The following is a 24,518-nucleotide window of genomic DNA, read 5'->3' as shown; positions in this document are numbered from 1 at the left end:
CATAGAATATAACAATCATGAGGGTGGTGATTCATCATATTCACAGGTTCCACCCATGCTCAAAGGGAAGAGGACTGTATACAGGCAAGGGTCATGGGGCTTCTCCTCAGAACTCTGCCTACCACAAATGTCAAATTCATAAACACTTTCAAAAAATAATGTGCACTTTTTCTGTTTATGAAATACTTCCCTATTTCAATGTAAAAATATATTCTAAGTTTTCTTCTAAACATTTCAAAGTTTTGCCTTTTTACCTGTAAATCCTTAATTCATCCAGGTAGAGACCTCATTTCATTTTTACAATATGGATAAAAAATTATCCCAGTATTATTTATTGAGTAGTTCATTTTTTCTCCACTATTCAAAAATGCCACTTCTGTCATTTACTGATTCCGTAGTGGCCCAGGCCTGTTTTTTAGGGTTATGGTTTGTTCCATTGGTCCACACACCTATCCTGCATCCATACCACACTGTCATGATCAGTAAAATTTTAGTCTTGTTATTTAGAAAGGCAAGCCCTCCACCTTACTCTATTTTAGGAATGTTTTGAATACTCTGGAACTTTTTATTCTTCCAGGTAAATTTTGGAATCAGTACATCAAATTCAACTCTCAAAATCCTTTTTGGATTTTGATTGTAACTGCATTGAATCAGCAGTTCTCTACTGGGAACAATTTGGCCCCCAGGGGACATTTGGCAATGTCTGCAGACTTTTGATTCAATACAACAGGAAGGGATGTTTGCTAATAGCATCCAGTGGATACAGGCCAGGGATGATGCTAACTATCCTGCAATGCACAGCCCCCACAACAAAGAATGATCTGTTTCAAAATACCAATAGTATCAAGGCTGAGAAACCCTCCACTAAATCTAGACAATTTGGAGAGAACTGACATGTTTGCATTATTATTTTAATAAAAATGGAATATCTTTCCATTTATATAGGTCTTTAATGTATTTCAATTAAGCATTATAACCTACAGTGTACAGATTTTGTACTTCTTTTGTTAAGACTTATTCCTACATCAAGATTTTTAGCTATTATAAATGGTATCTTAAAAATTATGTTTAATATTTGTTGCTGATATATAGAATAGAACTTGATTTTATGTTTTGATGTTATAGCCAGCCATCTTTCTAAGACTCATTATTTTAAATATGTCTGTAGATCTTCTGAAGTTTTCTATATGAAAATCCTATCATTTACCAATGATGCTCATGTCTTCCATTCTGATACTTACATTTTTAATTTCTCTTGCTTGTTTTACTGTGATGGCTAGGACCTCCACTACAAAGCTGACCTAGCAAGGAGTACTGAAATCCTTTTCTTCCAACTTATTCTAAAAGAAATAATGCCACATTCAAATGTAGGGAAATTTTTTATTTATATTTTTTCTTAACTTCAAATTTAATAGTATTTTGGTAAGAAAACATGTCTTATATGAAACAGATTTTTCATATAGGACACGTTTGTTACCAAAATACTATTATATGTGTTTCCTTTATAACACATATAATCAATTATAAAATCCATATTTTAAAAAGTCTTATGTCCTTCACCTATCAATAAAGATGTTAAGAAGTTATCTACTATAATGGTAGATGTCTCAATTTCTTCCTGTATTTCTACCAATTTTTGCTTTATATACTTTGAAGTTATTTTACTGGGTATATTCACATTTAGAACTGTTACATCTTCCTGGGGAATTAAGCATCTTATTATTATCCTTAATGCTCTTGGCTTTAAAGTCTCCTTTGCCTGTTATTAAGTAGCTATACCAGCCTTATTTTAGCTTATATATGCCTGACTTACCTTTTTCCATACGTTGCTTTCAATCTTTATGTGAATTTATGCTTGCAGCATATATCTGGATTTCTTTTTCCCCAATCTGATAGTCTCTACCTTTTAATAGATGAGTTTAATCTACTACTATTTACTGCCATTATTAATCTATTTGGGCTTATTTCTATTATTTATTTTACTTTTGCAAATTTCTATTTGTTCCATTTTATGCTTTTTGCCCTTTATAAAATTTTATTTTTTTCTCATTCTACTTCTTCTTGCCACTTGTCTGGAATTTATGCACTCTATTTCTCTTCTTTTAAAGTTTATTCTTGAAAGTTTATCATGCACGTTTACCTTTAAAAGTTTACAGTCAAAGAATATTAATTACCTTCTCTTAAAAACACAAGGACCTTTAGAACACAACTCTGAACCTGCCCATTCCCACTTACATACCATGGCTACCCACTATTCTAATTGTCTTTTTCTTAACTCAAAAATTAGATTTATACAGAAAATGTTTATGATACATATATATTTATGTGTGTGTGTTTACCATTCATTATTGTCTCTTGAATTTTCAACTATCTTTCTGGAATAATTTTCCTCTTTTTGAAGTATACCCTTAATGCAGGTCTCATGGCTGTAAACTCTCTTTGTTTTTTTATTCATCTATAAATAACTATTTCACCCTCACCCTTAAATGATAGTTTCGCTGGTACACAATTATAGGCTGTTATTTTCCTACAGCATTTCTAAGATACTATGTCACTGTCATCAGGCTTCTACTGTAGAAGATGAGAAGTTTTCTAGTACAGTAATTAATTGTCGTTCCTTTGTAGCAGTATCCTCCATATGGCTTAATTAATATTACTTTCATATTTTCCATTTTCTTTGGGCATATCTTCTAGCTCACTAAATACATTTTTTTAGTTCAGTAGTATTTCCCATTTCTGCAAGTTCCCTTTTTTCGAATTCATCCACTCCGTCCTAATAATCCCTTGATAATTGGTGATGCATGTGATTATATCCTTTATTTATGTAAATACACAGCTGTTCTGTATCTGACCTTTCCAATATCTACAGTCTTTGGGGGATTAAGTATGTTCTTTGCTGCTTACCTTCTCCTGGTTTGGTGATATTGGATTGTGAGCTCGTTGCTTGTCTTAAACTGGTGAAAATCCTATTGGACCTAACTTATGAACTGAGTACACTTTCTCAATTCAGTCCCCTTGAGGGTCTGGGTTCAGCATAGTAATCCAGGGCTTTCCTTCCCAATGCTCAAGACAGGCCCCAAACTCATTCTCTGATCTACTAATAACTGCTCTTAAGCAACTCAACGCTTACAGTTACCTGCAGCTTCCCACAGGCAGAATGCCAAGTCACTGACCAGCTCACATGTGCTGTTCTTATTTTGTTTTACATTTTTCAAAAAGAGAATCTTAGAGACTTCCCATACTTCTTATGAGGCCAGTAGTGTCTCAAATAGTGTGTCACTTCCAGTCTTTGGTTATTGTGCAGTAAATGGAGTTCCTACTCTCATTGCCAGAAGGAGACTTTTAATATTTTTTTTTTCTTTTTTTTTTTGAGATGGAGTCTCGCTCTGTCGTCCAGGCTGCAGTACAGTGGCACAATCTCGGCTCACTGCAAGCTCCGCCTCCCAGGTTCACACCATTCTCCTGCCTCAGCCTCCCGAGTAGCTGGGACTACAGGTGCCCACCACCACGCCCAGCTAATTTTTTGTATTTTTAGTAGAGACAGGGTTTCACTGTGTTAGCCAGGATGGTCTCGATCTCCCTTTAATATTTTTTTACTAAAAAACAGCATATAATTCCATTTTTATAAAAATAATTTATCTCTAGCTATCCATCTCTCTATATGTATGTATAGATTTTTTGTAAATGCTGGCCAGGCATGATGGCTCACACCTGTCATCCTAGCACTTTGGGAGGCTGAGGTGACCAGATCGCTTGAGCCAAGGAGCTTGAGACCTTCCTGGGCAACATGGTGAAACTTTGTTTCTACCAAAAAAAAAAAAAACAAAACCCAAAACCCAAAATTAGCTAGTGTGGTGGCGGATGCCTGCAGTCCCAGCTACTTGGGAGGCTGAGGTGGGAGGATCACCTGAGCCTAGGGAGACCAAGGTGGCAGTGAACTGTGATGGCGCCACTGTACTCCAGCCTGGACAACAGAGTGAGACCCTGTCGCACAAAAACGATGCCTAGAATTACAATCATCTGATATTAATGATGGCTATTTCTGAGTAATTGTATAACAAGCCTATATTGTTTTACAAGAGTATAATGTTTTTCTGAAACAAAAATAAAAAGAAACAGTTACGCATAGCTTAACAACAGGGATGCTTTCTGAGAAATGCACTGCTAGGCAGTTTCATTGTTGTATAAACATCATAGAGTGTGCTTACACACATCGAGATGGTAGAGCTTACTACACACCTGGGCTATACGGTATACCCTATTGCTCCTAAGCAATGAACTTGTATAGCATATTACTGTACTGAATGTGGCAGGCAATTGTAACACGATGGCAATTGTAACACAATGGAAGAATTTGTGTACCTAAACATATCTAAACATAGAAAAGGTACAGTAAAAATATATTATAATCTTATGGGACCAGCATCATACACGCAGTCCACCGTTGACTGAAACATCATTATATGACACATGACTGTATTCTAAGATGTTAACAGCTTAGGGTGGTAGAGATATACATTATTTTTATATATTTATTTTTAAATTTAAAAGATCAAAAGATCAGCTGTTTGACATTTATCAATGCAAATGTTTTCGTTACAACCACAGTTTGTATGATAAGCCCTGCCATCTCATCTACATGTGGCAAGGCAACCAAGCATGACTCCACATCAATTCTGTTAGTACAAAGCTCTTTGTAGGACGTAACAACATCAACATTGCTGTTTTTTTTTTAATAAAAGCATGACAACTACTTTGCAGTACAGCAAGTCCTCATTTAATGATGTCCACAGTCTCTTGGAAATTGCTACTTTAAGGGAAACAATGTATAATGAAGCCAATTTTACCATAGGCTAATTAATATAAACAAGAACTAAGTTCCTATAGGATATTTCTAGTCACAAAAATGTCACCAAACTTCTAAATAAAGACCAAAACATATGGGACGCAGAGGCGGGTGGATCACAAGGTCAGGAGTTCGAGACCAGCCTGGCCAATATGGTGAAACCCTGTCTCTACTTAAAAAATACAAAAATTAGCCGGGTGTAGTGGCAGGCACCTGTGGTCCCAGCTACTTAGGAGGCTGAGGCAGGAGAATCGCTTGAACCTGAGAGGCAGAGGTTGCAGTGAGCTGCGATCGTGCCACTGCACTCCAGCCTGGGCAACAGGGTGAGACTCTATCTCAAAACAAACAAACAACAACAAAAAAAAACCCCCAAAACACTTTTATTCTTATTATTTTTTGAGATACAGTCTTGCTCTGTCACCCAGTCTGGAGTACAGTGGCGTGATCTCAGCTCACTGCAACCTCTGCCTCCCAAGTTCAAGTAATTCTCCTGCCTCAGCCTCCTGAGTAGCTATGACTACAGGCAACCACCATCATGCCTTGCTAATTTTTGTATTTTTACTAGAGACGGGGGTTTCACCAGGTCGGCCAGGCTGGTCTTGAACTCCTGGCCTCAGGTGATCCGCCTGCTTTGGCCTCCCAAAGTGCTGGAATTACAGGCATGAGCCACTGAGGTTGGCCCACTTTTATTATTAAACATTGAAATAAATGTGAGCTATACATACATTTAAGGAAGATTAGTAAAAACAAGATGATTATCTGCTCCCTTCAGGGTCACAGGTGGCTGGAGCCCATCCTGGAAGCTCAGGGCACAAGGTGGGAACCAGCCCTGGACAGGGACGCTGCTTCATTGCAGGGTGCACTCACACCCACTCCACAGTCACCTGGACGGAGACCATTCAGACATGCCGATTCACCTGCTGTGCACATCCTTGGGAAGCGGGAGAAAAGCAGAGAACATGGAGAAAGCCTACGCAGACGGGGAAGAGTGTGCAGACTCCATACAGACAGGGGCCGCAGCTGGGAATTGATGTTTTTCTCATCAGTTATAACAACATTGAACAAAAGGATGTTATTCAAGGACCTACTGTATAATTTTGGTTCAACAGCAATGATAGTTTTTAGGGAAATTTTTCCATTATATGGAATGCTATTACATTTGACACAGCCCAGAGTAATCCTTAATACAGGTAAAGTTCTGTTGCAAAGAATGATGCTAGTGAAGAGCTCTTTATGGAAGATCAGATAACCAACACAGGTAAAGTTCTGCTGGTCTGGCTGTAAGTAGTGCCTCTGGAGATCCTTTTCGTAATAACTGTTGCCTCTACAAAAATGGCCTGACATTAGAGCTGAGTTATAACTCTCCTTTTTATATTGTTCTGTCTTGCCATCAAGCAGCAAAGATCCTTTAGCCCATCTCTTCCTTCACACATCAGAAGCATCTAAACAAAAACCACCCAAGCTATCTCCTAGAATTAAAACTTGGGAAAACATCCAAGAAAAGAAAAAAAAAAGGAAGTAGAAGTGGCGATGTGTATATAACACCTTCTTTAAAGTGCCTCTTTTCCCTTGCTGATTCACCATAAAGAAGGGAGGCACAGCTGTTTCAGCTCTAGGTCTTGAAGGCTGGAAATCACATTTCCTGCATTCAATTTTACATTTCGCTGTAACTAAATAACTTAGAGACATCTTTAGACTCCTTCTAATGAAAATTTACCTGTATGATATCATCACTTGCCTCCATTTTCTTTAATGCAAATGTTAGTCAATTTCAGTTTCTTTCTTCTCCAATACATCATCCACTTACCCCCATTGCCTCTCTACAGTTTATCTTTAAACATTACTGTTTCCTCATTTCTACAACCCTAGGAGCAGGTCCTGGATGCCTGGATTGAAACAACTGTCTCTTACAAGCTTCGTTCAATTTGTATCTCCTTCATTTCTACACAAAGCAAAAAGAATTATCTTCCACAAACAGCTGTTTTCAGTAATAAGGAAGCTCAGTTCTGTGACTAAGCTAAACATCCCTTCTGTTCTCCAAGGCCTACAATGGTTCCTAGTTGCTACTCATATCAAATTGAGTTTATTAGGTCATTTATGAATTGCTCTGAGTACTCTCAGCTATCTGTCCCTACTGTTTTACATATTCAGATTTATATTTTTATTCCATTTAGTCAGACAACTATATATTACCATGCTTAATCTGTGTCTTGCTTGTATTCTTTCCCACTATTGTAGAAACGATTTGTGATCCCCAGCATTTATTCTCTCCATCTTCCTTAATAACAGAATCTCTTAACTTTTATCTGGGCAGATGATATTTCTCAACCTCCTTTGTAGCTAGGAGTGTCAGTGAGACTAAGTACTAAAAAATAATGTGTGAGCTAAAATGTTATAAGCAACTTTTAATAAGTGTCCTTGTAAAAAAAAAAAGGACAAAAAAAATTTAAAGAAGGGAAGAGACATTCACATTTTCAATCTCCCTTCCTTTCTACTGGCTAGAAGGCAGGTGTGATGGCGGGAGCTCAAGCAGCTATGACTCAAAAAGTGGAAGTGGACCATGAAGTGGAATTTAAACGCTGAGTTTGGTGGAGCAACAAGACTCAAAAATAGCCCTGAAGCCAACATCGTGGAGAGCCATATCAGTCATAGAATACCTACAAGGGAGTATTTCAGAAGAGAGAAATAAATTTGTATGTTTAAGCAGCTAGCATTTTTGTGGCGTCTACTATCATAACTTGTGGATGCATCTCATTCTAACTTAGCTACCGCTCTTTGAGTTTTAATTTGCTAATTCTCCTGTCACATTAAGAATGTCCCCCTCATGACCAGACGTGGTGGCTCACGACTGTAATCCCAGCATTTTGGGAGGCAGAGGCAGGCAGATCACCTGAGGTCGGGAGTTCAAGACCAGTCTGACCAACATGGAGAAACCCCGTCTCTACTAAAAATACAAAATTAGCCAGGAGTGGTGACATGTGCCTGTAATCCCAGCTACTCGGGAGGCTGAGGCAGGAGAATCACTTGAACCTGGGAGGCAGAGGTTGTGGTGAGCCAAGATTGCTCCATTGTACTCCAGCCTGGGCAACAGAGTGAAACTTCATCTCAAAAAAAAAAAAGAATGTCCCTTCAATTTCTTATTTTTCCTACCCCAACTCCAAACTGTCAGTTTTCTTTCTGCCTTTAAAATACACCTTCAGATTCAAATGCCTACATAGAATTGGTTAGTGTTGCCAAGTTTACGTAATCCAATTACTCTTTTTTGAACACAAACACACACATCTGTATATCTAGGATGTATTCATATAGAAAGCAAATAAATGAAATAAAAATAACAGATTTTAAAACAAAATTACTACAGATTTTACATCCAAACATTCACTGTTCGCTTTAAATGGTACTCTTACTATAGATTTACTGTAATGATGCCATCATTGACTAAAGTTTTTTTAGAGTATCTTTTCGTGAAACAGACTTAGAAGAACGTGGTAGCAAGATCTTGTCTCAAAAAAGTATTTTTTCAAGTCAGCTGGGTGTGGCGGTGTGTGCCTGTAGTCCCAGCTACTTGGTAGGCTAAGCCAGGAGGATTACTTGAGTCCAATAGCTCCAGGCTGCAGTGAGTCATTATCACACCACTGCGCTCCTGCCGGGGTGACAGATCAAGACCCTGTCTCAGAAGAAAAAGAAAAAAGAAAAGGAAAAGAAAAAGAAAAAGCACATAGGACATCACAAGCTATCACCTCCATTAGAGCAGAAATACAGCCAATGTACTTACTGGCCTTAGAACATGTCTGGCATTGTAGTGAGCCAGACACTCAATATGTGTAGTAGTAAAAAATAATACATCGTAGCAAAACTTCATTTGAAGATGGATTCACTTTTTTAAAATAGTCAAGTCATTCATAGCTCAGTGTAGTGAATGAAACATGTCATAAAGATGGAGAATATCATTTTAGGTTTAAAAATGCAATCTGTGGGGCCAGGTACGGTGGCTCATGCCTGTAATCCCAGTGCTTTGGGAGGCCGAGGAGGGCAGATCATCCGAGGTCGGGAGTTAAGAGATCAGCCTGACCAACATGGAGAAACCCTGTCTCTACTTAAAATACAAAATTAGCTGGGCGTAGTGGCGCACGCCTGTAATCCCAGCTACTCTGGAAGGCTGGGGCAGGAGAATCACCTGAACCCGGGAGGTGGAGGTTGCAGTGAGCCGAGATCATGCCATTGCGCTCCAGCCTGGGCAACAATAGTGAAACTTGGGCTCAAAAAAAAAAAGCAATCTGTGATTACAAAACAATAAACTAGAATTTCTTGCATGAATCATAAAATCAGAGTTGAGTTACTTCTGTATTAATTTAGGGATTCATTTCCTAAGCTTACAATTAACTAGGCCAAGTTCGCTCCAGGTTCAGAGCATCTGCCCTGCTGTTCCCTCTGCCTGATATACAGGCACACCTTGAAGATACTGTGGTGGGTTGGGTTCCACATGACTGCAATAAAGCAAATATTCCAGTAAAGCGACTCACACAAACTTTTTTGTTTCCCGGTGCATATAAAAGTTATGTTTACATTAGACTGCAGTCTACTAAGTAGACTTAGTATGCAATACCATGTTGCCTAAAAAATACATACACATAACTTAATTAAATAATACTTTATTGCTAATTTAAAAAGGCTAACAATTATCTGAGCCTTCAGTGAGTCATCATCTTTTTGCTGGTGGAGGGTTCTGTCTCCATGTTGAGGGCTGCTGATAGATCAGGGTAGTTGCTGCTGAAGGTTGGGAAAGCCGTGGCAATTTTTTAAAGTAAGACAACAATAAAGCCTGCAACATCAACTGACTCTTCCTTTCACAAAAGATTTATCTGTAGCATGTGATGCTCTTTGATAGCATTTTACCCCCAGAACTTCTTTCAAAATTAGAGTCCTCTCTAATTCTGCCACTGCTTTCTACTAAGTTTATGTAATATTCTGAATTCTTTGTTGACAGTGCAATAAGTTCACAGTATCTTCACAGGAGTAGATTTCATCTCAAGAAACCACTTTCTTTGCTCATCCATAAGAAGTGACTCCCCATCTGTTCAAGTTTGATCATGAGATTGCAGCAATCCAGTCACATCTTCAGGCTCCAGTTCAAATTCTAGTTCTCTTACTATTTCCACCACATCTGCAGTTCCTTCATCCACTGAAGTCTTGAACCCCTCAAAGTCATCCATGAGGGTTAGAATCCACTTCTTTCCAACTCCTGTTAATATTGAAATTGTGACTTCCTCCCATGAATCACAAATGTTCTTAATGGCGTCTAGAATGGTGACTCTTTTCCAGAAGGTTTTTAATTTACTTTGCTCAGATCCATCAGAGGAATCACTGTCTATGGAGGACATAGCTTTATGAAATGTATTTCTTCAGTAATAAGACTTGAAAGTTGAAATCACTCCTTGATCCATGGGCTGAAGAATAAACACTGTGTGTTAGCAGGCATGAAAACAACATTAATCTCCTTGTACATCTCCATCAGAGCTCTTGGGTGACCAGGTGCATTGTCAATGAGCAGTAATATTTTTAAAGAAATCTTAAGGGCACTAGGATTTTTGGAATGATGAATGAGCAGTTGGCTTCAACTTAAAGTCACGAGTTGCATTAGTCCCTAACAAGAGAGTCACCTGTCCTTTGAAGCTTTGAAGCCAGGCATTGACTTCTCCTCTCTAGCTATGAGAGTCCCAGATGGCATCTTTTTCCAACAAAAGGCTATTTCATCCACATTGAAAATCTGTTTAGGGTAGCCACCTTCATCAATTACCTTAGCTAGATCTTCTGGATAACTTGCTACAGCTTCTCCATCAGTACTTGCTGCTTCACTTTGTACTTGTATGTTATGGTGACAGCTGCTTTCCTTAAACCTTATGAACCAACCTCTGCTAGCTTCAAGATTTTCTTCTGCAGTTTCCTCATCTCTCTCAGTTTTTGCAGAATTAAAGACAGAACCTTGTTCTGGATTAGGCTTTGGCTTAGGGGATACTGGGGCTAGTTTGATCTTCTATCCAGACCATGCAACCTTTCTCCAGGGCCATATCAGCAAAGGCTGTTTCCCATTCTTATCACTTCCAATTTCCTACCAGAATTTTTCCTTTACATTCATAACTTAGCTAACTGTTTGGCAAAAGAGGCCTACCTTTCAGCCTATTTCAGCTTTCAACATGCCTTCCTCACTAAGTTTAATCATTTCTAGCTTTTGAATTAAAGTGAGAAACCTGTGACTCTTCCTTACACTTGAACACTTACAGGCCATTGTAGGGTTATTAATTAGCTTAATTTCAATACTGTTGACTCTCAGGGACTAGAGGGACCCAAGGAGAGAGAGAGATGGGGATCAGTGAAGCAGCCAGAACACACATGACATCTATCAATAAGTTCACTGGTCTTCTACAGTCATGGTTTGTGGTACCCCAAAACAATTATAACAGTAACATCTAAGATCACTGATCATAGATCACCATGACACATATAATAATAAGGAAAAAGTTAAAAACATTGCAAGAACTACCAAAATGTGACACAGACACAAAGTATGCACATGCTATCAGAAAAATGGCGCCAATAAACTTCCTGGGTACAGGGTTGCCACAAACCTTCAATTTGTAAAATATGCGTTATCTGTGAAGCATAATAAAGCAAAGTGCAATCGATCGAGGTACGCCTGTACTTGGGCTGCTCCCTTACTTCATTCAGGTCTGTTTAAAGACTCTCTTCCTCCAAAAGGCCTTCCCTCATCACGTGACCTAAAATAAACCCATCCCTGTCACTCTCTGTTCCCTGACCCTGCTTTCCTTTTCTTTATAAGACTTGTTATTATCTGACACATTTTGTGCTTCTGACAGAGACATCCTAGTCTCTATCACTAGAATATTAGTTCCATGATAAAAGAACATTTATTTTATTCACTCCTATAGCTCCAAAGTTCTGCTGAATATCCAAATTTTAAATAAATTCAATAATTACGTATTTACAATGAAAGAAGAAAGAATTGAGAAAAGAAAGGAAGAAGGAAGAGTAAGAAAGGTAACATTGAAGAAGCATAAGTGGGGAAGAAACTCTGGATGACTCATAATTGGTTATTCTTCTCTGTTACTCTGTTTTTAGCATCAGTTTGAATTAAAGGCTCCCATGGGAAAAATTTCAAAATGAGTGGCTGTCTCTTTTGGAGATTTATTTCAAAAGAATCAGATCCCCTAAAGAAAGAAATTCCACCACTTTTAGAAGTGGGTAGGTAGTATTTGCTACTATACTTACAATGGTTACCCTCTTATAATGTCTTTCTCCAATTCCAAATATGGATGTTCACTCAATGTCCCATTGGGTGAACATTTGAAACTCTTGATTAAGTCAGAAAAGTACTTGAATGATTTTTAGCAAGATTAACATGTGTTGGTATTACTAGTAACACTGTTACATTTTTGCACTTAACTGACAGTTGGAATTATCTATTTGTACTGAATACAAAGGGACAGTTCTCTAAGTCACATTTCACTGATGTTCTTGCTTCCTCAAGCTGTCCATTCCGCATAGACAATTTATCAACAGGGTTTCTTTTTTTTTTTTTTTTTTGAGACGGAGTCTTGCTCTGTCGCCCGGGCTGGAGTGCAGTGGCCGGATCTCAGCTCACTGCAAGCTCCGCCTCCCGGGTTCACACCATTCTCCTGCCTCAGCCTCCCGAGTAGCTGGGACTACAAGCGCCCGCCACCTCGCCCGGCTAGTTTTTTGTATTTTTTAGTAGAGACGAGGTTTCACCGTGTTAGCCAGGATGGTCTCTATCTCGTGACCTCATGATCCACCCATCTCGGCCTCCCAAAGTGCTGGGATTACAGGCTTGAGCCACTGCGCCCGGCCTATCAACAGGGTTTCTACTGGAGAAGTTAGAGGAAATGATATTTTTTTAAGTTTTAGCAAATTTGGTAGAAAAGATGATAGTATTTTTCTACTGATGTCTATTATAACATTATAAATAAATTCCTTTTTTATAAAAGTTCAGCAGTCCATATTTAAAGTTTTAAGCAAAGGAAAGAGTACAAAGTATTGTCCTAGAAGAACTTTTAGAGCACTTTTAGGATTCTGAAGCACACTTTAGAAAATGTCAATTATTTGATTTATATTATAGGATCAAAGAGACCTCATATACACATATCCAGACACCTAGTGTTAGAAAACTGTAGTCCTTCACTTTCCAGTTAAGGATAAAAATCTTAAAATTGAATCATGATGCCAAATAGTGTAGTCGCTAGTTTAATAGCTTAAAAGCTCAAAAACATTTTATTTGAATCAAAGATAACTGCATTCAGAAAACAGTCATAAAATTGGGCCGGGCACAGTGGCTCATGCCTATAATCCCAGCACTTTGGGAGGCCAAGGCAAGAGGATCCCTTGAGGTCAGGTGTTCAAGACCAACCTGGGCAACATGCTGAAACCCTGTCTCTACTAAAAATACAAAAATTAGCTGGGCATGGTGATGGGAGCCTGTAATCCCAGCTACTCAGGAGGCTGAGGCAGGAGAATTGCTTGAACCTGGGAGGCAGAGGTTACAGTGAGCTGAGATCTTGCCACTGCACTCCAGCCTAGGAGACAGAGCAAGATTCCATCTCAAAAATAAATAAAACAAAGAAATAAATAAACTAAAAAATGTCATAAAATCTTCTATTGAATATTCTTCGTCGTTGTTTTCTATAGTATGAAGCCTAATATGGTAATAGTAGTACTAAATGATATTAATAATTTAGTACTAAAACATAGTATTTTATATTTTTAAATCATTTTTAATGATACCCGTTGTATTTTAGGCCAGTGGTCATATACGTACTTTTATTATGTAGCCTTCCAAACTTAGGAAGCTTACACTTCTTCTCTGAAGCAGAAATATCTGGTGTGGGGGCAGAAGTATGCGCTGTCAGTGAGCTACTTGAACCAAGTGGTCTTTTAGAAAACAACATAGAGTGAGAGGTACGCTGTCTAGTCCGACATGCCACTTCCCTCTCTTTACACAGCAACTGTTCATCCATCAGCAATGTGATGACTTGCTTAGATTTTTCCCGGACATAATAACCTGAAAAATACATTGAATCTGCTTAGAAAAGGAAATACTAGTTAAGGCTATAATTAATTCTTATTCTAGAGAAATTTTTTAAAAAGTAAAAATGTCAGCAATGAAAAAACCTGCAGCAAATAAAGAACTGCTGATACGTATATTCCTTTTCTTATACTTTAAAAGGTAAGTAGGTCATTAATATACGATAAAATTATATACTGGCATTACATTTTTCACTTTAAATACATTATTGGATTTTCCTTTTAAAAGCAATATATGGCCGGGCGTGGTGGCTCATGGCTGTAATCCCAGCACTTTGGGAGGCCAAGGCGGGCGGATCACAAAGTCAGTAAATCAAGACCATCCCGGCCAATATGGTGAAACCTCGTCTCTACTAAAATACAAAAAACTAGCTGGGCATGGTGGCATGTGCCTGTAGTCCCAGCTACTCAGGAGGCTGAGACAGGGGAATGGCTTGAACCTGGGAGGCAGAGGTTGCAGTAAGCCAAGATTGCACCACTGCACTCCAGCCTGGCAACAGAGCGAGAGCGAGACGCTGTCTCAAAAAAAAAAAAAAAAAAAAAAAAAGCAATATATTATTTGCGATAATCAAACAATATAGACATACAAAGAAGGAATATGAATTGGATCTAGATATACTGACCTAGATATATGACCAGGACACATGGTTAAAGATTTAAAGTAACATACACAATTTGATTTGAAGCTGTAACATATAGAGGAAAAGAAACCACTATATATGTATACAGAAGAGAGAAGCAGATAGAGAAATACATACAACTGTGGTTTGAATATATCCCCTCCAAAATTCAAGTACTGCCAATGTGATAGTATTAAGAGGTGGAGCCTTTAAGAGGTGATTATGCCATGAGGTCATCTTCTTTGTGAACAGAATAAAGGTCCTTATTAAAGAGGCTTCCCACAGCATTTGTCTCTTGCTTGCCTTCCACCATCCCGTTTCGGACCTTCTGTCACATGAGGACATAGCATTCCTCCCTTCCAGAGGATGCAGCATCAAAGTGCGATCTTGGAAGCAGACAGCAGCCCTTACCAGACAACTGAACCTGCCAGTGCCCTGATCCTGGACTCTCCAGCCTCCAGAACCATGAAAAAATAAATTTCTCTTCTTTCTAAATTACCCAGTCTGTGGTTCTCTGTTATAGCAGCACAAGCAGACTAAGACAGACAGACAGACAGACAGAGTATAGGAAGGCAGGCAGGCAGGCAAACATATGGCATACTCACAATATTGTTAACATCTGTTACCTTACAGGGGTACAGTTGGGGTGGGGCAAGAAAAGGGAGAGCAATTGGCTTTTCTTTGACATAACATCCTATCCAAACAATTTGTTGCTTTTTAGCAGAGTGACAGAGTACAGTCAAAGACAAGAATTCTAGTGATAGTGACAGCTCTGTCCTTAACCATCTGTGTGACTTTGAGTCAGTCACGTGGTCTATCTGGGCCTGAGTCTTCTATCTGAAAAGCAGCACAAGCAATATCTGTCTGGTTGAATTCCCAGATACAAAGGTACACTGTAACCTATAACTCACTCAAATATAAGGTATTACTATTATTTCAATCTTCTTCCTAGAAAAACGATAAGGGAAATCACTTGCCTTTCTCCATCTTGGGATGAACTCATAAATATGGTTTCCCAAGCCACCTTTCAAAAATAAACTGAAAAGTCCCCTAATGATCCACTTGTATGTTCATTGTGGGCTCTAGGTATGATGAATTAAAGTATTAATGTTTTCTAACTATAATTTACTAGCAGTGGGAGTAATGAGAAATGGTCAAATTTGTGGTATATTTAGATGACAGTGGCCAACAATGTTCTCTCACTGCTGGTCACTTCATTAAGCATTGGTGTGGACAGTGTCAGAAGCTTTTGCTCAAGTTGCCATCTTTCCCAAGCTTATTTTATCTAATCTCACTTCTTAGTTATTTCTTCCTTCCAAATCAACTTTATAACTGCTTCAAATCATATCATTCTAAACACCCTTAGCCTCCTATGATCAGTTTGCGTTCCATAACCCGAATTTCCACAATGTTTTGGGAAACCATTCAGTGTCATGTGATAAACAGAAGTCGGCTATGAATTTCAGCCTTTCGGAACAATATGTCAGACACTTCTCTTTCCCCTGAAAAACAGACAAAGCTTGGTTTTGGAGGCACAAAGAACATGTTTTCCCATGTTTAACATCAGGAACTCATCTCCTTCCACCTTCCCCCTCATTCCTTCTACTCTAGCTACCCTGGTGCTTTACTCTGCAATTCTACCAAGCTCTTCATCTTCTTAGAGCCATATTTTGGCTGTTGCTTCTGCCAGGAACTCTCTGTATGGCTCTATCCTTGATTCACTCAGGTCTCTTCTCAAGTGTCACCTCCTCAGAGAATCTCCGTTCTGCCTACCCTTTCTAAAACAGCCCCACCCTCATTGCTCTCTATTCCTTTCTCCTGCTGTATTTTTCACCTTGGCATTTATCACTACCTAGTATTATATATTTATTGGTTTATTTATTGTTTGTTTGTTTCCTCACCAAAAATATAAGCTCCATGAGGAGCAGAGAAGTCTCATTTTAAACACTGATATTTTCAGTGTCTCCAAGAGTGACTGGCACACAGAAGATGCTCAGTAAATATTTACTGAGTTTCCAAGGTGCATGGATCACTTGAGGCCGGGAGTTTGAGACCAGCCTGGGCAACGTGGTGAAACCCCATCTCTACTAAAAACACAAAAGTTAGCTGGGCACAGTGGTGTACACCTGTAATTCCAACTACGGTGGTGCACACCTGTAATGCCAACTACTCAGGTGGTGAGGGATGACAAACGCTTGAACCCAGGAGGCAGAGGTTGCAGTGAGCTGAGACTGGGTCATGGCACTCCAACCTCTCCAGCCTGGGTGACAGTGTGAGACTCAGTTTCAAAAAAAAAAAAATTAATTAATCAATAAAGAAACAAATTACCAAAAAGCTGCTAATTTTCTTCTTGACATAGTGTAAATGGAACCAGATTGATGAAAAATACTAAGTCAATTTACAACTTAGCTGCCTAAGACAGTTGCTTGGCCTGAAATAATTTCTTGTAACACTGCTCTAATTAAGTTAGAACTAGAAATCATAGAATAGATGTGAAATATTCTCCTTGGAGTCTGTGTGGATTGGTGGGATTTGAGGGAAGCTGCAATAGTTCTAAGAGACAAGCAGTTACACCAAGCAGAGAGCCAGTTGCAATCGAGGAGGACTTCTCCCCAGACCATCAGAGCCCCACCCTGAGGTAGCAGTCAGCAGCACCAGGAAGATCAGGCCACAGCAGTTCACCAAACACAGGGAAGAAATTACCCAGAAGTGAACTTCTACCCACTACCCTGGCTTCCTATCATCCTAGAGATAGTAGGTACTAACCTGGCTGTTCAAAAGCATCCAAGTTGAAAGTGAGAAAATCCAAGAAGAACCTAATAAACCTGTTTCAAGGATGAGTTAAATAACAACAACAGTAATAATTAGATAGCACCTACTTACTACTAAACAACATGTTTCTGAAAAGAAAGGGAGGACAGCATACTAAGAAAGAATAGTACTGGAAGTAGAAAACTTAGGCAGCAAAAGAAAGAAATGGAATTGGGAGTAGAAAACATGGATTCTCTGAAATCAGAAATTAAACTAGTCCAACAGATCAATACCCAAGGATATTATATAAAACACATCAAGATAAAAAGGTTGTTAGATGAGGTATGGGTTAAAATGAAAATAAAGCTAGATACAGTTTTAATTGGGAATCTTTTGGCTCTAAGTGACAGAAACTCCATTTGAACTGGGTAAAGCAAAAGCCAGGGAAAACCAGGGGTTGAAACTGAGCCTCAGGCACAAAGGAAGCCAAGACTGAAAGCTACCAGGACTTCTCTTCCCTGCCATCTCTGCTTCTCTAGGAAATGCTTGCATTTTCTTTTCTTACAGATTGGCTTCTTTTATCTGGATGGTTATGGCCACCAACAGCTCTAGATTCACACTGCCACCTGAGAAGTCTCCCTCTTCCTTCCTTCAAATTTAGAGTATCAGGAGAAGGACTCCAAGTGACCCAGCTTGAAACAGTCACATGCCCATCACCATGGTCACAGGGTGTGAAGATACAATTGGCAACCTCAATTACAGTATGACAGGGGAGTGAGGGTGGGATCCAGGTGATAGAAAAATGAACAAGTAGACAACCAACTTGAGGAGTCCTCCCAAACAAACAAAAACAGGACAAGGAAATCAAATTAGTAGAGCAACTACGCAAGAGATCAAGATCCAAGGACATTCATTTATGCAGTCAGTTAATAATTTCCGGAACACTTCCATTTCAGGAAGTATTCTAAGCAATAGGGGTGCAAGTCAGTAAAAAAGAGGCAAGGACACCTACATTGTGGTTGGCTGAAACAGCCAATAATCATAAACATGATAATTTCAGATAAAAATAAATGTTCCAAAAGGAAATAAAGTAGGGTGATATGCTGGACTTTAATTTTGGGTATGGTCATGGAAAGTCTTGCAGAAGAGGTAACATGGCTGAGTCTTGAATAGTAAGAAGCAGCCAGCTCTGCACAGACATTAGGGCAGAGTGCGCCAGACAGGGAACAGCTCCAGTTTCTTCGGGAAAGCCTTCCACGGACAGTGAACCCTCCCTCCCACTGTGCCCTATGCAGAATGGGCCTCGGACTTGGCCAGGCCCTGCTTTCATACACTCTCACAGTCCCTTACCCTTGTCTTTTACAGCACTTTCACAGTTAGCAATTGCCCGTTTGGTAACTGTCTTTTCCCTCCAATTAACTGTGACATCCACGAAGGCCAGACTATGCTTGTTTGTTTAAGAGACACTTAAGAAATGTTTGTGAAATGAATAAATATGCTGAGGAAAAGTTTTCCAAATGCTAGGGAGAAATCTATATACGTTTAAAGCTGAACCTCGTGTAAAGAGATTCGCAAATATGATAAATTCAAAGATCTTGGGCATTGAGATGCACCGCTAGGAAAAATATGTATCAGAAGATCTTTAGTAAAACATGTACAAGGCTTCAAACAATTGTAAAAGTCTTAATACTACTGTCTCTATTCCTGACCCACTGCCCTACCAAAATCTACTCTTCTTCCCATATTCCTTTCTTGGTGACTTTTATCTCCATTCTAAGTTAGAAATATGAACATACACCTCCCAAATTCACTTATCCTTGTCTATTGACTGTACCCACTAATTCTCTTCCAAATCCATTCTCTTCTCTTCATCTTGGTTCAGACCTTGATCATTTGTTGCCTGTGGTGTCCTAAATTACTTAGCTTTAGTCTCCCTTCCAATCTACCCTCCACAATGCCTTCGGGGAACGGGGTGGGGGTAGGAAATGAGGGGAGAAGTAGCTAAAATATCTGACCAAATTTCCAGGTTAGAAAACCTCCAGTCGGTTGCAGTGAGCCAAGATCGCGCCATTGCACTCCAGCCTGGGCGACAAGAGTGAAACTCCATCTCAAAAAAAAAAAAATTCCCTCCAGTCAAGTTGGCACAGTGAGTTCATGCTTCAAAGTATCCCCCTGTTCTGTTCCAAATACACAGCAGTAATAGACACGGCCAGTCTCAAAAACAAGATAAAACCCCCCATGAAGCAGAAATATAAGAGAAATGAAAAAGCAGTGAGCAAGGCTGAAGCCAAGGGCTGCTGGGCTCTTGATCTGCCAGCCCAGAGTTCAGCTCCTCAGGTGTTAGGAAATCACAGCTGGCCTCACTCTTTAATGTTACGGGGGCAGCGTTTGTGAGAGAAGGCTGGGAAGAAAAGGAGAAGAAAAAAAATAGCCATCAACTGCTTCCTGGGATATAACTTATTTGTAGCTGTGGATCTAAAAGCAGGAGGACACACAAGCAGTCTTAATACTTGGAACTAAACTAAGCCACCTGCTTGCTCAGCTCCTGGGTCTAGAACATTCTAGTATTATCACAGGGCATGTGCCCCAAGCCACCTTTATAAGGCCTATACAGGAGGGAGTCTAGAAGACCTGGGTAAAGGGAACTGGAAAACCTTTATTTTATTAAAAAAAAAAAAAAAAGGAAAAAAATGAACATGAGTGGTTGTGGGAAAAAAACCTGCCACTCAAAATAGTCTAAAAACTAAAATTCTAAAATACATATTTTTTAAATCTAATGCTAAGAAAGTCAGCCAATGAAATCAGCAATCTATGTAAGACCTCAAATTATAAGAATCTCAGAAGAAAACCTAGAAAACATCGTTCTGAACATTGAACTTGGGAAAGAATTTATGACTAAGTCCTCAAAAGCAACTTCAATAAAAACCAAAAATTGGCAAGTGGCACCGATACAACTAACGAGCTTCTGCACAACAAAAGAAACTATCAGTGTAAAGAGACAGCCTATAGAATGGGAGAAAATATTCACAAACTATGCATCTGACAAAGGTCTGATATTCAGAATCTACAAGGAACTTAAACAATTCAACAAGCAAAAAACAACCCAACTAAAAAATGGGCAAAAGACATGAACAGACACTTCTCAAAAGACATACAACTGGCCAAAAAAACACAGGAAAAATGCTCCATGTCACTAATCATCAGAGAAATACAAAGCAAAACCACAATGAGATACCATCTCACACCAGTCAGAATGGCTATTATCAAAAAACCAAAAAAACAACAGATGCTGGTGAGGCTGTGGAGAAAAGGGAACACTTGTATACTACTGGTGGGAATGTAAATTCATTTAGCCATGGTGGAAAGCAGTCTGGAGATTCCTCAAAGAACTGAGAAGTGGTTTCAACCCAGCAATCCCATTACTAGGTACATATCCAAAAGAAAATAAATCATTCTGCCAAAAATACACATGCACTTGTATGTTCACTGTAGCAATATTCACAATAGCAAAGATGTGGAATCAATCTAGGTGCCCATCAATGGTGGATTGAATAAAGAAAGTGTGGTACATATACCACGAAATACTATGCAGCCATAAAAAAGAATGAAATCATGTCCTTCGCAGCAACATGGATGCAGCTGGAGGCCATTATCCTAAGCAAATTCATGCAAGAACAGAAAACCAAATACTGCGTGTTCTCACTTATAATGGGAGCTAAATATTGGGTACCCATAGACATAAAGATGGCAACACCAGAAACAGGACTACTGGAAGTGGAAAGAGAGAAGAGAAGCAAGAGTTGAAAAACGAACTATTGAGTACTATGTTTAGTACATGGGTGAGGGGATCAACTGTACTCTGGACCTCAGCATCACGCAGTGTATCCAGGTAACAAACCTGCACATGTACCCCCTGAATCTAAAATAAAAGTTAAAATTGTAAAAAAGAAAAAAAAAATCAGCAATCACAATAGAAATCCACACCAAATGAAATCAGTGTTTCTATAGGATCTTCTATAGAATATATATTCTATGATTTGAAAACCCTCTAACAAAGATTTTTAAATAAAGAGATTAATACATGACTCATAACAAGAAATATAAAAGTATAAAACAAAACAAAGGCAGATATGAAACAAGAACAGATGGCTATGAAAAGAATCAGTTAAAAATCCTAGAAATGAAAACTGCAGTCATTAAGATTTTTTTTAAAAAACTCAGCATCCAAGATAAAAACCAGACTAGAACAGCTGAAGACAGATTTGGTAATTGGAAAACAGTACTTTATGTATTTATTTATTTTTGAGACAGAGTCTCAATGTCTCGATCTGCCACCTAGGCTGGAGTGCAGTGGCACAATCTCAGCTCGCTGCAACCTGCGCCTCCTGGGTTCAAGTAATTCTCATGCCTCAGCCTCCCGAGTGGCTGGGATTACAGGCAGACACCGCCAGGCCTGGCTAATTTTTGAATGTTTAGTATTTTTGCCATGTCGGCCAGGCTGGTCTCCAACTCCTGGCCTCAAGTGATCAACCTGCCTTGACCTTCCAAAGTGCTGGGATTACAAGCATGAACCACCATGTCCGGCCAACAGGAGAACGGTACTAAGGCATTCTCTCAAAATACAGCACAGAGAGGCAATAAGATTAAAAAGATTAATTAAAAGTCATAAAGAACAGATTATAGGCCCCAATATTCATCTAGAGAAAGTTTCAAAAGAAAATTGAGGTAACAGAAAAAACACAATATTCAGAGACAAGAGCTGAGAATTTTACAGAAAAGATAAATTTTCACATCAAAAAGATCTCCAAAGACCAAGTAAGATAAGTAAAAATAAATCTATACCAGAAACACTTAGAAAAATAGAAGAATATTTAGGATAAAGAGACAATACTAAAGCTACAAATTCCTTCTTTGGGTTTATAATAGCATACTTGCCATTCAGTTGGCCCATCAGCCATTGTCAGCAAATGCTGATTTCCCACCTCCACCACAGAAGGAGAAGAAACTGAGATACAAATAAAGTATCCTCAGCCTTCCAAACCTAGTGAGGGAGGCCAACCTGTGAATCAATAATTATGGCAGTATGACAGGGCTACAATGTATATATGGACAAGGTGCTAGGGACAAGCAGAGGGTGACCACTTTATAGGACAGTAGAAAAGACCACCTTTTCTACTGGCTCATATCTGTAATTCCAACATTTTGGGAGGCCAAGGTGGGAGGATCACTTGAGGCCAGGAGTTTGAGACCAGCCTGGGCAACATACAGAGATCCCTTCTCTACATTAAAAAGAAAGAAAGAAAATTAGCTAGTCATGGTGGCAAACACTTGTAGTCCCCACTACTCAGGAGGCTGAGGCAGGAGAAAACTTGACCCCAGGAGTTGGAGGCTGCAGTGAGCTGTGATCACACCATTACACTCCGACTGGAGCAATGGAGTGAGATCCTGTCTTCTAAAATAAATAAACAAATACGGAATTTCCTAGTGAGTATCTGAATGGAGCTTTATTTGAACATGAATATCTGTTCTAGGAAATGAAAATAATAAAAGTTAAAATCTATCAAGAGCTGATAGTATTAACTAATATTGATGGGTAACCTACTACGTGACTAACTCTCAGACATATCTCTAATCCTCACAACCACCCTCAGAGTTAAGGTAAATTTTACCTAAGAGAAAAGTAAGGTTTAGGGTGATGAAGTAACTTTCCTGAAGTCATAAAGCTAATAAACTAGAAAGTGGAGGTTGGCTTTAATTTCTTTGACTGACCTTAGTATATACTTACAAGCTATTTCATTTGATGAGAACCTTAAGAGATAATAACTCTGTTGATGCAGCACTGAAAGGGCTAAACTGGTTGCTTTCCCTTTTTTGTTTACTGTGCTTTGTCGTCCATGTGAATACAATAAATAAAGAGCTCCATGGGAAGACTAGCCAGCTGGGTAAAGGTCACATTTAAGCTTAAAAGAATTCATGCTTTGCTTCTTGCTATCATGATCACCAATAGGATGTCATTTGTTGAAAAGGCTAAATAGTCAACTATTTTAAATAAAAGTTTTTGGTTTAAACTCACAATGCTATAACTTCTAACAACAAGGCTTATGATGACCTAAAGCCTATAATATATGTTTGTTAAAGGAAACTATGCATTCATCAAAAATATTTGTTACATGAAATTACATTTGCTCACTTAAGCTATAAATGAACTCAGAAGCCTGTGTTAGTTAACCCCACCAACAATGAGCGCATCCAAATTACATTATTAATCTAATCCACCATCATATATTAGGTGGGTTCTCCGATTAGAGAATTCTGACTCTCAATGTCTGACACTAGTCTGAAAACTAAGTCTGATCCACTTTTAAGCTAGATTGTTTCCTACAATGCTTGGCCCCTGCATCATACTACTAGGAACTGTCTGCCTCATACACCCCAAATCCAGTCCCTTCTGTAAATGTATTAATGCCCCCAAATTTTAGTTATTTGACTTTACAGCCTTGACATGGCTAATCAACATCTAGAGTAATTTTAAAAATATTTTCTATTTTATTTTTCTTGAGTGTATTTTTTCCAGATATCTTTATTCAATTCATCATAGTTACCTTGAAAAGGAAGACTTCAGACATTGCTTTTTCCTCCTACTCCTAGGGTTCCCCCTCCTACTCCTAGGGTCTAAACCTTTTTAAGGGCCAAATACTTGATGTTTTCTCACTTTCTATGATAATCTAAACTCAAAAAGCAACCTCCCTCCACCCCAACAAAATCTTAATAATTTACAGCCTAGTGTAAATATAAATAAATGTACTATGTCTCCCAGAGTATTTGCCTTTCATATTTTAATTTATATCTCAACTATGGCTTAAAGGCTTTGTTCTTAGTCCAAGATATTCAAAATCTAGTGAGCAAATAGGTGGGCGACTGGTGTGAGCACATCCGTGACTATTGGAGGACACAATGGAAAGGCAGCCTATACAGAAATCAGCCATTAGTATAAATGTGAAGCACCTCATTCTTAAATTAGGTGACAGATCATGAAAATGAAAAGCTAAAATGACAGGAATGTCACCAATGAATGCTATTTCTAGTAAAATCACTTTTTTTTTTTTTTTTTTAGAGACAGGGTAGAGCGCAGTGGCACAATCACAGCTTACTACAACCTCAAACTCTTGGGCTCAAGCTATCTTCCC

At 38.8% G+C, this 24,518-nt stretch overlaps 1 protein-coding gene across 2 annotated transcripts in view; it reads right to left on the bottom strand.

Moving 5' to 3' along the window:
• ENTHD1 (ENTH domain containing 1) overlaps positions 1–24,518 on the bottom strand; it is a 152,084-nt gene that overhangs the window by 106,482 nt on the left and 21,084 nt on the right. For both annotated transcript variants that reach the window (XM_033233888.1, XM_033233889.1), the window contains exon 3: positions 13,695–13,937. In XM_033233888.1, the coding sequence (XP_033089779.1) occupies positions 13,695–13,937 (243 nt within the window). The remainder of the gene's footprint in view (positions 1–13,694; positions 13,938–24,518) is intronic.

This window comes from Trachypithecus francoisi, unplaced genomic scaffold, assembly GCF_009764315.1.
Source record: "Trachypithecus francoisi isolate TF-2019V2 unplaced genomic scaffold, Tfra_2.0 Lachesis_group14, whole genome shotgun sequence".
Taxonomy (NCBI): domain Eukaryota; kingdom Metazoa; phylum Chordata; class Mammalia; order Primates; family Cercopithecidae; genus Trachypithecus; species Trachypithecus francoisi.
Note: the sequence above shows the minus strand (reverse complement) of the source record. Positions and strands in the feature narration are given on the sequence as shown.